The sequence below is a fragment of the Sciurus carolinensis genome, chromosome X, assembly GCF_902686445.1.
Source record: "Sciurus carolinensis chromosome X, mSciCar1.2, whole genome shotgun sequence".
NCBI lineage: Eukaryota > Metazoa > Chordata > Mammalia > Rodentia > Sciuridae > Sciurus > Sciurus carolinensis.
The window spans coordinates 38643940-38661097 of record NC_062232.1 but is presented as its reverse complement, the minus strand read 5'-3'; the positions used below and the strand labels follow the sequence as shown (position 1 = coordinate 38661097).

Below are 17158 nucleotides of genomic sequence, written 5' to 3'. Positions count from 1 at the left end.
CACTAATCTCCAGAATCTATAAAGAACTCAAAAAACTCTACACCAAGAATGCAAGTAATCCAATTGACAAATGGGCTAAGGAAATGAATAGACACTTCACAGAAGAAGATCTCCAAGCAATCAACAAACATATGGAAAAATGTTCAACATCTCTAGTAGTAAGAGAAATGCAAATCAAAACCACCCTAAGATTTCATCTCACCCCAATTAGAATGGCGATTATCAAGAATACAAGCAACAACAGGTGCTGGCGAGGATGTGGGGAGAAAGGTACACTCTTACATTGCTGGTGGGGCTGCAAATTAGTGCAGCCACTCTGGAAAGCAGTGTGGAGACTCCTTAGAGAAAACTTGGAATTGGACCCACCATTTGACCCAGCTATCCCACTCCTTGGCCTATACCCAAAGGACTTAAAATCAGCATATTACAGAGATACAGCCACATCAATGTTCATAGCTGCTCAGTTCACAATAGCCAGATTGTGGAACCAACCTAGATGTCCTTCAATTGATGAGTGGATAAAGAAACTGTGGTATATATATACAATGGAATATTACTCAGCCATAAAGAATGATAAAATTATGGCATTTGCAGGCAAATGGATGAAACTGGAGAATATCATGCTAAGTGAGATAAGCCAATCTCAAAAACCAAAGGAAGAATGATATCGCTAATAAGTGGATGAGGACACATAATGGGGGGTGGGAAGAGTTAGTGTTAGGGTTAGAGTTAGGTTTAGGGAGGGGGGCAAGAATGGAGGAAGGAAGGACTCTATAGAGGGAAAAGAGGGGTGGGAGGGGTGGGGGCAAGGGAAAAAAATAACAGAATGAATCAAACATTACCCTATGTAAATACACAAATGGTATGCCTTTACGCCATGTACAAATAGAGAAACAACATGTATCCCATTTGTGTACAATAATAAAAAAAAATTAAAAAAAATGCATTGGATTTATGAGCATTGATCTTGTAACCTGCTACTTTTCTGAATTCACTTATGAGTTCTAAAAGTTTTCTGGTGGAATTTCCAGGTTCCTCTAAATATATAATCATGTCATCAGCGAACAGGGATAGTTTGAGTTCTTCTTTTCCTATTCGTATCTCTTTAATTTCTTTGGTCTGTCTAATTGCTCTGGCTAGAGTCTCAAGGACGATGTTGAATAGAAGTGGTGAAAGAGGGCATCCCTGCCTTGTTCCAGTTTTTAGGGGGAATGCTTTCAGTTTTTCACCATTTAGAATGATATTAGCCATGGGCTTAGCGTAGATGGCCTTTATAATGTTAAGGAATGTTCCCACTACCCCAGTTTTTTCTAGTGCTTTAGCATGAAGGGATGCTGTATTTTATCAAATGCTTTTTCTGCATCTATTGAAATAATCATGTGATTCTTAATTTTAAGTCTGTTGATATGGTGAATGACATTTATTGATTTCCAAATGTTGAACTAACCTTGCATCCCTGGGATAAAACTCACTTGATCATGGTGCACTATCTTTTTAATATATATTTGTATGCGATTAGCTAAAATTTTGTTGAGAATTTTTGCGTCGATGTTCATTAAGGATATTGGTCTGAAATTTTCTTTCCTCGATGTGTCTCTGTCTGGTTTAGGTATCAGGGTAATATTGGCTTCATAGAATGAGTTTGGGAGGGTTCTCTCCTCTTCTATTTTATGGAATACTTTGAGAAGTATTGGAATGAGCTCTTCTTTAAAGGTTTTGTAGAACTCGGCTGAGAACCCATCTGGTCCTGGACTTTTCTTTGTTGGTAGGCTTTTGATGACCTCTTCTATTTCATTGCTTGAAATTGGTTTATTTAAGTTGTGTATGTCCTCCCCGTTCAGTTTAGGTAATTCATATGTCTCTAGAAATTTGTTGATGTCTTCCAGGTTTTCTGTTTTATTGGAGTATAGATTTTCGAAATAGCTTCTAATTATGTTTTGTATTTCACTCGTGTCTGTTGTGATGTTTCCTTGTTCATTCCGAATTTTAGTAATTTGAGTTTTCTCCCTCTTTCTCTTTGTTAGTGTGGCTAAGGGTTTATCAATTTTATTTATTTTTTCAAAGAACCAACTATTTATTTTGTTAATTTTCCAATTGTTTCTTTTGTTTCGATTTCATTGATTTCGGCTCTGATTTTAATTATTTCCTGTCTTCTACTACTTTTGGTATTGGTCTGCTCTTCTTTTTCTAGAGCTTTGAGCTGTAGTGTTAAGTCGTTTATTTGTTGATTTCTACTTCTTTTTTTGAATGTGCCCCATGAAATAAATCTTCCTCTAAGTACTGCTTTCATAGTGTCCCAGAGATTTTGATATGATGTGTCTTTGTTCTCGTTTACTTCTAAGAATTTTTTTATTTCCCTCCTGATGTCTTCTGTTATCCATTCATCATATAATAGTGTATTATTTAATCTCCAGGTGTTGGAGAAGTTTCTGTTTTTTATTCAGTCGTTTATTTCTAATTTCAATCCATTATGATCTGATAGAGTACAAGGTAGTATCTCTATCTTCTTGTATTTGCTAACAGTAGCTTTGTGGCATAAAATATGGTCTATTTTAGAGAAGGATCCATGTGCTGCTGAGAAGAAAGTGTATTCATTCTTTGTTGGATGGTATATTCTATATATGTCCGTTAAGTCTAAGTTGTTGATTGTGTTGTTGAGATCTATAGTTTCTTTATTCAATTTTTGTTTGGACGATCTCTGCAGTGGTGAGAGAGGTGTGTTAAAATCGCCTAGTATTATTGTGTTGTGGTCTATTTGATTCTGGAATTGAGAAGGACTTGTTTGACGTACGTGGATGAGCCCATGTTCGGGGCATAGATATTTATGATTGTTATGTCTTGCTGATTTATGCTTCCCTTAAGCACTATGTAATGTCCTTCTTTATCCCTTCTGACTAGTTTTGGCTAGAAGTTCACATTATCTGAAATGAGGATGGATACTCCAGCTTTTTTGCTGAGTCCATGTGCATGGTATGTTTTTCCCCATCCTTTCACCTTTAGTCTATGGGTATCTCTTTCTATGAGATGAGTCTCTTGCAGGCAGTATATTGTTGGATCTTTCTTTTTAATCCAATCTGCCAGTCTATGTCTTTGATTGATGAGTTCAGGCCATTAACATTCAGGGTTATTATTGAGATATGATTTGTATTCCCGGTCATTTGGTTCATATTTAAAATTTTATTTATTTATTTTTTGACACATCTTGGTTCCTCCTTTATTTGACAGTTCCTTTAGGATAATTCCTCCCTTTGCTGATTTGCTTCTTTGTTTTTTATTTCTTCCTCATGAAATATTTTGCCGAAAATGTTCTGTAATACTTGCTTTCTTTTTGTAAATTCCTTTAGCTTTTGTTTATCATGAAAAGATTTTATTTCATCATCAAATTTGAAGGTAAATTTTGCTGGGTATAAGATTCTTGGTTGCCACCTGTTTTCTTTCAGGGCTTGGTATATGTTGTTCCAGGCCCTTCTAGCTTTTAGGGTCTGGATTGAAAAATCTGCTGATATTCTTATTGGTTTCCCTCTGAATGTAATTTGATTCTTTTCTCTCGCGGCCTTTAAAATTCTGTCTTTATTTTGTATGTTAGGTATTTTCATAATAATGTGCCTTGGTGGGGTCTGTTATAATTTTGTATGTTTGGAGTTCTCTAAGCCTCTTGTACTTGGTTTTCCATTTCATTCTTCAGATTTGGGAAATTTTCTGATATTATTTCATTGAATCGATTGTTCATTCCTTTGGTTTGTTTCTCTAAGCCTTCCTCAATCCCAATAATTCTTAAATTCGGCCTTTTCATGATATCCCATAATTCTTGTAGATTCTGTTCATGATTTCTTACCATCTTCTCTGTTTGCCAACTTTGTTTTCAAGATTAAATATTTTGTCTTCAGTGTCTGAGGTTCTGTCTTCCAGGTGTTCTATCCTATTGGTTATGCTTTCTATGGAGTTTTTAACTTGGTTTATTGTTTCCTTCATTTCAAGTATTTCAGTTTGCTTTTTTTTTTTCAGTATCTCTAACTCTTTATTGAAATGATCTCTTGCTTCCCGTATTTGGTCTTTTAACTGTTGATTGGTGCGATCATTTAATGCCTGCATTTGCTCTTTCATCTCCTCCTTCAATGCCCGCATTTGCTCTTTCATCTCCTCATTTGCTTCCCTGATCTTTTTAATTACGTACATTCTGAACTCCGTTTCTGACATTTCTTCTGCTGTGCTGTCATTGGGTTTTATTGATGTAGTATCTAGGTTGTTTGGGACATTTTCTTCCCTTGTTTTCTCATATTGGTCAGCTGTTAGTGGGACCCTGTGGCTCTATTTCAGTCCGAGTCTCTCAATGCCTCCCCTTCTTAACTCCTGGGTTCTGGAGCGACTGGGGATGCAGTCACCCTCTAGGCTGCCATCTTGGATCGCCCCGTGGAAAGAGCCTGCGGCCAGAGTGGGCAGAGCCGCCTGAAAAGGTGTCTGGCTGCCCTGCCCTGATCCCAGAGGCTGCTTGCGGATCGAAGCTCTCCATTGGTTTGGAGACTTGTGACTGGTTCTATGTAGAAAGCCTCTCACTGGGCGGTCTGGTCTGAGAAGCTAGCCTTGAAAGGCACCTCCCACCGCAGGGGTCCAGGCTACTTGGGGAGGTCTCTGGCTGCCCTATCCTGATCCCTGAATCTGCTTGCGTGCCGGAGTATGCTGCGCTGCGCTGGCTCCGGGACTTGGAGCTTGTTCTGGTCAGAAAGGCTCTCACTAGGGGGCCTGCTCTGAGAACCTGGAGAAGCTGGCTGTGTGGGCGGGGCCCACCACCGGTGTGCGCAGGGCTGCCTGTGGAAGACTCTAGATGCCCTGCCCGGCTCCGATAAGCCACCTCTATCTGGGCCTGCCACCCGGGCCAAGCTTTACCCATTGGGCAGACTCACCTGTGGCTCTATTTCAGTCCGAGTCTCTCAATGCCTCCCCTTCTTAACTCCTGGGTTCTGGAGCGACTGGGGGTGCAGTCACCCTCTAGGCCGCCATCTTGGATCACGAGTCTTAATCTACATCTACTCTTTCTAGATGCTAAAGAGGTTGGCAGTGTTTGACAAAAGTAGAATTAGTGCTTTAGACTGTTTTTTGTTGCTGTGACTAAAAGACCCCACAAGAACAATTTTAGAGGAGGAAATGTTTATTTGGGGGCTCATGTTTTCACAGGTCTCAATCCATAGACTTCTGGCTCCACATCTTGGGGCTCGAGGTGAGGCTGAACATCATGGCAGAAGAGTGTGGCAAAAGAAAGCAGCTCAAAGGATAGTCAGGAAGCAAAGAGATCAATCTCTACTTGCCAAATACAAATATACACCCCAAAGGCACACGCCAAAGACTTACCTCCCCCAGCCACACCTACCAACCTTCATTTACCACTCAGTTAATCCCATTAGGAGGATTAAGTCACTGATTGGGTTAAGACTCTTATAACCCATCATTTCTCCTTTAAACCTTCTTGCATTGTCTCACACATGAGGTTTTGGGGGATACCTCACATCCAACCATAACAATTAGTAAACAGATTTTGTATGTTTTGTGTTAAAATTCCAAGGAAAGGTTGTCTTTTGAAAATTTGAGCATTATATTCCACTGGGTTAATGAAGGGCCACAAAGCTCATATTTTGAAGGCATTTTCAAATTAGAACTGTTGTAACATGTGTGCAGTTTATTCAAGATTATCACGTACATTGTGCACAAATTGAGTCCTTACTTGAAACATCTAGTCTGTCAAGATGTTTGGAGTGCCTGATGTATGTTAAATGGAGAGGTAGTAAAATACCACTTTGTAAATATCTTTTTACTAAAATTCATATGAAATACTATCTTTTGGGAATGAAATTGTTAAACCAGCTCTGTGAGCAGTATAGCACCATCTGTATTGTTCAGTGGCGTGGAGGAGGTGGGAGGGAAGCAATTGCAAAAGGTAATGTTAGTGTGTTCATACTGAACATTCTCAGACATCAGTTTTCTGTATGTTTTGTGCATTTTGTTTTGCTGTGTATACAGTATATATAATGGACAAATGAGTCCCAATTTTGCAACATCTAGTCTCTAGATGTTAAAAAGGTTTCCAATGTATGACTAAGTGGTTAGTAAGATTAGCACATTTTGTGTTGAAATTCGTAGAAACTTGTCCTGTATAAATGACTTCCAGATGTGAATTTGTTCAGCCATCTCTAAGCATTACATATTCCTTACTTGTTCACTGGACTGAAAGTAGAGAAAAGGAGGTGAAGAGGGAAAGATTCAAGGACAAAATGGTCATATTAGAAGATACTTCGGATTATAGCCATTGCTATGTGTGCACTTTTATTTACCAGAGCTGTGTGCATAGTGGACAAGTTCTTATGTGGAATATCAAGTCCTTCTAGACATTAGAAGTACTTGATATATTTAAAAGTGGAAGTAGATTTAAACTTGAACATAACTTTTAAAATAGATGGGAAATACTGTGTTTGGAATTGTAAAACCACCTCTGAACAGTGTACTGTCTGTACTTGTTCGTTGGGTTGAGGGAGGCGGGAGGGAAGAAGTTACAAAAGTGTTTTGTTAGAGTGTGCTAGGAAATTTCAGTTTACCCATTGCCCTATAACTTGCATTTCATTTAATTTTGCTGTACTGTACATATTGTATATATACTGGATAAAGAAGTCCTGGTTTTATAATATCTAGTCTGTAGATATTAAAGAGGCTGCCAATGTAAAAAAATTAAAAATAAAATAGGTCTAATCATAAGACAATGATAACTGTTGTTGGGCCTGTAACAAACTATAACTTGCCTTGCTAGTAGGAATATATAATGGTACTGTTTCCCAAATGAAAAAGTTTGTCAGTTTCTTAAAATATTAAACATAGATTTATCATAAGGCATAGCAGTTCTACTCTTAGTTAATACCCTAGAAAAATGAAAACATGTCCACAGACTTGCATGCAAATATAAATAGTGGCATTATTCACAATAACAAAAAGGGGGAATAATGAAAATGTTCAACAACATTTGAATGGATAAACAAAATATGATGTAGCTATACAATAGAATACGACTCAGGAATAAAAAGTAGTGAAGTACTGTTCTATACCACTCATGGGTGAACATTGAAAACTCCATGCTTAGTGAAAGAAGCCAGAAACAAAAAGACCACATATCATTTATGTGAAGATTGTGGAACTAACCTAGATGCTCTTCAACAGGTGAATGGATAAAAGAAACTGTGGTATATGTACACAATGGAATATTACTCTGACATAAAGAAGAAGAATAATAAGGCATTTGCAGATAAATGGATGGAATTGGAGAATATCATGCTAAGTGAAATAAGGCCAATCCCAAAAAACCAAAGGCCAAATGTTTTCCCTGATAAGTGGATGATGACGTAATGGGGGTGGGGGGGGTGAGAGAAAAATGGAGGAACTTTAGATTATGTAGAGGGAAATGAGAGGGAGGGGGTATGAAAAATGGTGGAATGAGACAGACATCATTACCTTATGTACCTGTATGATTACACGAATGGTATGAATCTACATTGTGCACAACCATAGAAATGAAAAGATGTACCCCATTTGTGTACAGTGAATCAAAATACAGTCTGTAAAAATAAAAAAAATAAATACCAGCATCAGAACAAAATTGCTTTCAATTGAATTGTATATACAATGGTGTCTGATTAAAATTCAAATATCTAAAAAAAAAACTGTTCAGAGGAGGTAAATCTTTGGAGACTGAAAGTAGATCAGTAATTCAGTAATTACCTGGGGATGGAAACAAGGAGTGACCTATGAATGAAAATATTCCAAAATCAGATTGGGGGGTTGATGGTTGTACAACTCTGTGACTATGCTAAAAATCTTTGAATTGTACATTTAAAATGGATGAATTTTGTGGCATGTAAATTGTACTTCAATAAAATTGTTTTATAAAATGAATGTTTCAGCCATGTGCAGTGGTACATGCCTGTAATCCAGTAGCTTGGGAAGCTGAAGCAGGAGGACTGCCAAGTTTGAGGCAACCTCAACAATGTACACCCTGTCTCAAAAAAAAAGGATTCAGGGGGTAGCTCAGTAGTGATGCACCCCTGGATTTAATCCTCAGTACCAACAAACAAAATGAGTACTTCACTGCATTTTCAAAATAAGAAACAAAATATTTTGAATTAATTCCCCTTGAATGGGTTTAAAAAAATATATATAATTTAAAATTGTCAATGGATCTTTAGTTGTCAGTGGATCTTTTGTTTAATTTATTTATTTACATGTGGTGGTGAGTATCAAACCCAGGGCCTCACACATGCCAGTCAAGCACTCTACAGCTGAGCCACAACTACAGCCCTTGAATGAGTTTTAATAAATCAATGAATAGCACAACTGCTTAACAACAGAACAAGTAGACAAAGACATTGTAAAGGTCTGTAACATTCATTCTTAAAACCAAAGTCATGCAAATGACTCTGAAAACAAAAACCTGAAAAAATAATTATCAATGCTGGAATTCATTGGATTCTTTATTTATTGGATTGGAAATACAGTTTGAAGGAAATAATTCTATAAATCATTAAGTTAACTCTTCTGTACATACACACCAATATAAATATAGTTGATATCCAGATAATGAGATTATGATAAAGTATTTTGTGGTACATGTTTAGACAGGTTAAGGCAATGACTGTGACATGAAGAAATTATGTCATTAGATTCCCATTATACAGGCTTTAAGTAATCTGTCCAGTTTTACCAAATAATTTGGCAGAGGTTATATCAGTTTACATTTCTGCCAACACTTTATAAGTGGGTTCTTTTCTCTATGCCTTACATAACACTGTATATTATAAAATTACTTAAACCTTTGCCAATCTAGTAAGTGAAATAGCCTTTTTCTTTTCAATTTTATATTCCTTTGTCAATGGAGTATATCTTTTCACATAATTATTGGAGATTTGTATTCATTTTTCTAATAACTGTTCTTTATTTCTATTGAAATATTTTCAATACAATTAATAAGCTAACAGCAACAATAAATACAGTTTGATCATCTTGTTATGGTTCATATATGAGGTGTTCCCCCAGAAGCTTATGTTTGAAGTAATGCAGGAATGTTCAGAGGTAAAATGATTAGATTAGGAGAGCATACCCTAATCATTGGATTAATTCATGTGATGAACTCATAATTTGAATGGATTGCTGTATAGTAACTGTAGGTTGGGGCATAGCTTGAGGAAGTCGGTCACTGGGGTGGCCACTGGGGGTGTGTCCTTTGAAATTATATATGTTGTCCAGGACTCCTCATGCTCAGTCTCTCTCCTTCCTTGTTGACCCTAGCTGAACAGTTTTTCCTCTACTATACCCTTCCACCATGCTGTTCTGCTTCGCTTTGGGCCCAGAGAAATCAAGTCATCTGACTGTGGATGGAAACCTCTGAAGCTGTGAGCCCATATAAACTTTTCCTTCTCTAAGTTGTGTGTCAGATATTTTGATCACAGCAATGCAAAACTAACACAATCCCTAATCTCAAAATCTGAGACTTTTTGAATGTCAGCATAACATTCAAAAGGTTTTAGATTTTGGAGCATTTCAGATTTTGGATTTCCAGATTAGGGATGCTCAACTGATAAAGACCATGCAAATATTCCAAAATCCCATGCCCGCCCCCCCAAATTCCCAAAACTAAACTCTGAAATTTGAAACACATCTGACCCCAAGCATTTTGGATAAAGGGTACTCAATCTTTAGTTATCACTATCTTAAAATACTTTGTAACTGGATGAGAAATGGGTTGCTTTCTTTTCTCATTTCAAATCAAACTTTGGAACTCAGAGCAATCTGTATTATTGTCTAAACAACCCTACAATGGTGGCCAAACTGATCACCTGCTCTCAGTAGCTTACATAGGAGAAGGTGAGTTCTCACTAGAAGAGAACAGTACATCCGTGCACCTGTTCCCCTTCTCCTTAACAAAGGCTTATTAATAGAGATATGTACATATTGCAGCTGGTGGATAACTGTCTAGAATTACACCTTACTCCATGTCCACTTGTTCATTTGTACTCCTAACAATCTCAGTCACAAAAGGGAAACTGGTACCAGACTCACCAGGCCTAGTTTTTTTTAATGACCTCCTGAGGTTTTTTTTCAGCCATATTGGCTTATGATTATATTCCTTCCTAATGCCACTCATATTTGGTAGGCACATATATAAACTATATAGTTTTTTCCTTCTGTTTATGTCTTTCAAATTAGGAAATTTGGAAATTACATACCATTGGTGGAAAGTACTAATACAGTTGTGAAATGCACTTTTTCATACCCATAAAGTGAAACAGTCTTGACCTTCTGTATCTTTGAGTTCATCATTTTGTTTTTAGCCATGTCAGATATCAAAGGAATTTCATCTGTATTTGTTTTCCATAAAAGTTCCAAACTGGATTATTTTCTGACATTAGTCGTATACCTTTAAAAATAGTGATTCTCTCTTCATCAGGTGACATCTTCTGTGCTATTTTTTTTCTGGCTCACATAAACAGGTTATTTCTCTTTGTAATCTGGAACTATGTTGTAGGATGCAGTCAAATCAGTACTTCTGTTGTTCATTGTGTGTGTGTATGTGTGTGTGTGTGTGTGTGTGAATATGGAACTTTATGAGCTAAAAAGCTTATGCATGTTTTAATTCCTTGTAGTTATGATCTATTTACAGTTCCTGTCAGATTGTCTTTAGATCCAGCAGATGAAATATGCTGTTCATTTACTCCTAGTCTTTATCATTTTTCTCACCAAAATACCCCTCTGCAGTCCTGCTCTCCTGTTCTTTAAGTGAAAAAGACTAAATGTGAACTTAGTATCATGACATGGAAGATGGTTGTAACAACTATGAATCTAAAATGTTTGAGAAGTTACTAAAACTGTACCTTGAGTTAGTGGTGTGCCCTGTGGCTTGGTATATTTTTTATCAAACTGTCAAAATGGTGTCGACCTTGTATTTTTGCTTTGATGTTTGTGTGCTATGTTTTAACTACAAAGGGGCAACATCATTACCTTCATGGTCTTCCATATTTAATATGGGTGCATTAGGTAGAGAGGGAAAGGTTTTATAACTTTGAAAAACAATATTCATCTGATAATGATTCTAGATATAATAGTGATGATACTAGGAGAGGTTTTAAGAGCATTTCCTATAATGGAGGAAATTGTCTGCTATAAACCTACTCATTTGTTAGAGTAGTATTTATTTTAAAAGACCATATGATTTAGTCTTTCCATTAGCTCTGCTAAAAAAATCAAGTTAGTAAAGTCAAGTAACAGTGAGTTACATGAAGCAGGTTTTGACTTGGGAGAAAGATACATTTTAAATGACTTATTTTGGTCTCCTGATGAAGACATTTAAATTAAATTGTGTGACAGGTAGCCTTCTCCAAGCTTTCCAAATCATCCTGTATTATGATGAGTGTTGAAGGGCCATGGAATTGATTTTTTCATGTAAAACTTCATCAGCAAATAACTGCCTAACAAGGGAATTAAATAAGAATAAAAGCACTATAGAGTGTCATCCAGAGTGGAGAGGGAAGCCCAGAGAACTCTGAGCATCCCCAGTGCCACCAGCAGCTTCAGGAGGAGGCGCTGCTGTCACAGCTGGCATCAGTCACCATTAAGACCTCACCATGAGCAGCAAAGCTGAGATACTCAGTGTGGCACTGTGAGCAAAGGGAATGGTAGCCCACAGGAAACAGGAAGGCCATTGCAGTAAAAGTTTGGGAACAGGAAAATGGTTCAAGTAGGAAACACATACGGTTTCACACACAGGAATGGCAACAAGCTTGATGTGTTTGTACAATAGATTGCCACAAAGAAGAATAAACCCCAAATAGTACCTTTGTAGTATAGAGGATAGAGAATCTGTGGAGTTTGATGTTGGGGAAGGAGAAAAGGGAGCATAGGCAGCACAGGTTGCAGGCCCTGGTGGAGTTCCAGTGCCAGGCAGTAAATATGCAGCACACTGTGACCACTACTGATGTCATCTGCATCATGGGAGCCTTCTGCACTGTCACCAGTAGAAGACCAGAATAATGAGAGTGAGGAAAAGAAGGGATTATAGAGTGCCCACTGGACATCAGGACACAGGTGATGTGCCACCTCTCTTGCTTCATAAAGACAATACATGGATGTTAGCCAAAGTGTTCCCATCCTCCTGTGCAGGAAGAAGTGATAGAGAACAGGTGGCCCCATGAAATACTGGCAATATTTTGGACCAATCATATAATTATAGCCCATAAATCTACAGGGGCCCTTCTTGCCTAGGGCAGCTACTAAAAGGAGCAGGAATATGAAGGAAAGGAGACTCAAGGCCAGCAGCCATCTCAGTGTAGGTATCCCACAACTTCAATTACCAGCACAGAAACCCAGAATGTCCTAACCACAAGCTGGCTAGGAGAGTGCCAGCTGAGAAGTGCACTTCTGAAACTGAGCAGAGCAAGGCTGAGTAAATCCTGGCTGACCATCCCTGTCCTCATCTTGTCTGTCATCCACCATGAAGAAATGAATGTAAATTGTAGCAATACCATCTGAGGCAGAAGATTGGAATTGAAGACCTTGACTGCTTGCCTTTGCCCATTTATCAGATAATTAACACAATCTACATGGTGGGATTTTTATTATTTTCCCCTAAAGAAATCTTTTTGGTAATGTCAAACATGTTTTCTTCAAGTCTATTTAAATTTTTTTTTTCCTCATACACTTCTAAAGGTTTTAAAATTTTTATCTGGTCGGGTTGAGATTATCAAGAACCTCATTTTAACTTTGGATTAAAATTTTTAAGACTTTTTTTCCCCACAAAAATCAAATAACTTATAAGTATCTGTTAATACAGGCCTTTAATAATAATAATGCAATACAGACACATTTTGGTTTAAAGAACTATTTCTCTAGATTTTATATATGATTTGCTATTCAACAATGTCTCATGAGTTTATATTTGTCTTGATGGTAATAGATGTGATAGAAGTTATATAATAGTGTGTTAGCTTTCAATTTCTGTAACAAAATGCCTGCAATAATTAAGTTAATAAGAGGAAAGGTTTATTTTGTCTCACAATTTTGGAGGTTACAGACAGCCCATGACCTACCCTGTTGCTTGGGTCTGTGGCAGTACCTCATGGTGGGAATGTGTTTTGGAGCAACCCATTCATCTCGTGACCGAGAATGAAAAAAGGAAGACACAGGTTTTGGGGTCTCATTATTTGCCTCTAGTGGTGTAAGACCTCCCATCAAGCCTCACCTCTTGAAGGTTTCTACCAAGCTGAGGACTAGTCCTTTAACATACAGGCCTTTGGGAGACAGTCAAGATCCAAACTGTTGTCCATACCACATAGTAAACATTGTTTTCTTTTTCTGATGTTAACCTTCTACATTAATGGCAAATGATATGAGAGATAATTTTTACCATTCCGTCTTTTCATATTGCTAGCCAAAGAACTGAATTTAGAGAGAAGTCTGAAATTTTCCTCCTAAGAGAAAATTATAGCAAGTGTCTGAGAATCATTTATGTTTTTTTGTGTACCAACCCCCTGATATTTTAGTCTTTTTTCGCTTGGGCCTGACTCATGTGCAGGACTAGGGGACCAACTCTCCTTCTGTATTCATGGAGTTGAATGCTTATACATGATTTTGCTGTTTTTATTTTTCCTTAGTGAGAAAACCTTAAGGGAATAAGACTTAAAGCCTTGCAGCTGATTATCTCTGCTGTGTCATAGCCATAACTCCAATAAGCCAGCTCTCCAACTCCTGAATCATGGCTGCTCAAATTTATGCTGCTGCATTTAGTTTCCCCAAGGGGTGTAATTACTTTCTCCATGATTCCCAGTGTTTGAAATGACCTAATCAAAAGCTTTCACCCCTGCTTTCCTCTGGTGTGTGGTAAAACAAGCTGCATTTATAGCAACTGGAAATTCCAGCAGCCTGCTTCTTTCTGGCAGATGGCAGCAGAACTGGCTTGAGGAATGCTTCTGGGAAAAATCAAGGACTCAGCAGTTCTGTCTTGTGCTGTCCTGGGCAGAAAAAAACTTTTGACTACTTATCATCCCATCTTCCTCCACCTTAGAAATGAGACATGACCCAGTATGCAAACTGCTGAGTGCTGTGATAACTACCAAGGTACCATTCCACCTTGTCCTTCTGGTGACTGAGGGACTTGAATCAGACCAGAATAGGTGATGCTTAACCATTTCTGAAGGACCATACATTTATTTACTCCTAAACACACCCCCCAGACCTGATGTCAGAGATTTCCTTTGTGTTTTTAGTTGTTGAAAATCAGAGGTACCATTATGGCCATACTCTCCATATGCTTCCTCAGGCCTGATGGTTTTTTTTTCTCACTCTATTTCAGGACTCATCGTCGGGGTGATCCTGAGATATGGCACCCCTGCCACCAGTGGCCGTGACAAGTCACTCAGCTGCACTCAGGAAGACAGGGCTTTCAGCACCTTATAGTGAATGTCAGTGGGAAGTTCTTTGAATACACTCTGAAAGGAGAAATCAGCCCTGGCAAGATCAACAGTGTAGAGCAGAATGACATGCTGCGGAAGGTGAGCTGGATTCATTATCTACAACATGGTTGTTGATTCCTTGGCTCCATCTTGACCTTGTGGAAATCTTTCCAAACTCCTGGAATATCAACATTTCGGGTTCTCAGTTTTGCCCGAGACTTTTGAGCCATTATTAGGAGAAGATAAGAACCATAATTTACTCATACCTTTCAGCTTTGTGACCTCTTGGGCTTTTTAGTATCTGTAGTGGATGTGGGCTCCTGATCATGCAATGGTTTGTACATTCACACTCACCAGTTTTCTCCAACTGCTGTCTCTTCTTTACAATTTTCTCTTATCCTTGTGGTTTAGAGATGAGATTGTTTCTTCCTTAAAATAACATTGATTTCACTTTAAACTTACTTATTCAGAATTCAGAAATGTGATTCTTAGTTCTTTGGTGGTTCTTTCCCATAGTCTACAATTATTTGAGTGCTTACTCTCATTGATGATTGTGCCAAAAGCCCAGTGAATCTTTGAGGGAAAAGAAGGGCTTGTTGTCTTAGAATTTGAGTCTAAGCAGTTTTTCATTGATATCAGAGTAACAAAATATTCCACAAGAAAAAAATATTGTGTCTTTTCATGGGGGTGATTTCAAGGATAAATGAGATCTCGCTTCATGATACATTTTCCATTACTTAGAGATCAGGGATTATCATTAGAGGGCTTCTGTAGCAGCAGGTCGGGCATCCAGGTAGTGGGGAACCTCTTTAATGTAGAACAAGCTAATGCGTATGATGAACCTGCAGTCAAAGGCAGAGTTTGGAGTATGCTCCAAAAATTAAATTTTCTTTAAATGTACTGTTCCTTAGGGCAAAATTATTCTCTCTCTGCAATACTAAATATGATCATCTTCTCTCTGTCCCCAATGACAGACGATTGTGCTCTTTGCTCTCAACATTTCATAAGAAAGCATGGAATTTCTATAAAAATTTTGAAACTAAATGCAAGCGAATGAACATATCAGTGTAAATACCATGTTAATTGCTGTTTTGAAATGACAGCATGAGTCCTTCATATTGGGTTGCATAGAATATGGGAAAACAGGGAAATGATACCCACTCATTTTCATCTTTTAGGTTATGATAGAAAATGAAGCTGACTTCTGCTCTTTTTATCTTAAAAACATTTATTCAAATCTCCTGTTTGAAATTTTGCCACCAAAGCAAAGGTGGGAGAACAAACAAGGCCAAGATGATTGTTGCTAGTTGAGGGGAGAAAGGCATATTAAGGCAGCTATGTTGGTGTGAAGAGCATTGAAATGGGTATCAGAAACCCTTGTGCTTGTGGATACATTATTGGGTTTGGTGATATCCAGCAAGTCTGACTATTTATGGGCCCAGGTTCCTCATATTGGGTAGGTATTGCCCAAGACTCTCCTTCACTCTAACATTCCCTGTTTTGTAGATTACTCTTATCTTTAGCAAAGATAGAATAAAACAATTTATAAGAACAGCTCTTGTTTTAATTAGACTGATTAACATCTCTAATTTCTAAAGAGAAAAACTAATTTTTAATAATTAGAATGAAGATTTAAAATAATTATAATAAAATCCAATTAATCCACCCACATGAACAAATTCTTTAAAAAGGTTAGTGTGTTTACAGGATGTTTAATTCTTTTTGATATGTGGTTAAGACATTGCCATCTAGAACTTTCAGAGTGATTTCCTTAAATAAGCCTTACAGGTAGTTTGATCCCATTAGAGTTACTGAATTTATGTTAATGTTCAGGAAGTCACTAAACTCACTAATGACTTTGATCTAGCCATATCAAGTATCACAGATGGCTGGTCACTCAAAAGAGACTTAAGTTCAGTAGAATTATATCTATAAAGGATATAATTCTCTCTGTGAGAATCCAGAGAGTTAATAATCATGACAATATTTTTATTGCAGTTAAGCCATAATAAAGATGTGATAGAAGTCAAGATGTTTTTATGTCTTCTTGAAAACATTGGCCCACAGCTCTTTGTGAGTTCTCAAAATTGAGTTGAACTGTTGTGTCTTAACATGTATTAAAGCAACACACTGAGATCATTTGTCAGAAGTGCCAGGCCACAAGGAAGACTTCTTCTCTTCTGGGATGAATCCAAGATTTGTTACACGGATGTTATTTACACCAAATTCAAACTTCAGTCATGATTTCAATATTAAACAAAATTATAGCACTACTTGATATTAAACTAAAAATTGACTTTTTTTCTTTTTAAACTTTTAGGTAACATTTGATCCAGAGGTGTTTTTCAACATTCTGCTGCCTCCAATTATTTTTCATGCTGGGTACAGTTTAAAGAAGGTAAGAAGGTTTTGCCAGTAATGTTTTAAGGCATATGAAACTCTGTGTTAATTTACCTGCATAGTTTTCCAGTTTTTCCCTTCTCCCAGATTCCTTATTACTGTCTTCTGCACCCAATCAGAGACTATAGGTGACTCATGATCAGTGATTCATTTCTGTTTCAAAACCTAGAACTTTTCTACACTGCCAGTGGGAAAGTAAGTTGGTACAGCTATTCTGAAAAAAAAGTAGGAGTTCCTTGTAAAACTAAAGTTGAACTTGCCATAAGCCACAGCAATTTCACTAC

At 37.5% G+C, this 17158-nt stretch overlaps 1 protein-coding gene across 1 annotated transcript in view; it reads left to right on the top strand.

The window, feature by feature from the left end:
- Slc9a7 (solute carrier family 9 member A7) overlaps positions 1-17158 on the top strand; it is a 154506-nt gene that overhangs the window by 65470 nt on the left and 71878 nt on the right. The window contains 3 exon segments of the mRNA XM_047535667.1: positions 14375-14473; positions 14476-14573; positions 16795-16872. Coding sequence (XP_047391623.1) covers positions 14375-14473; positions 14476-14573; positions 16795-16872 — 275 coding nt within the window.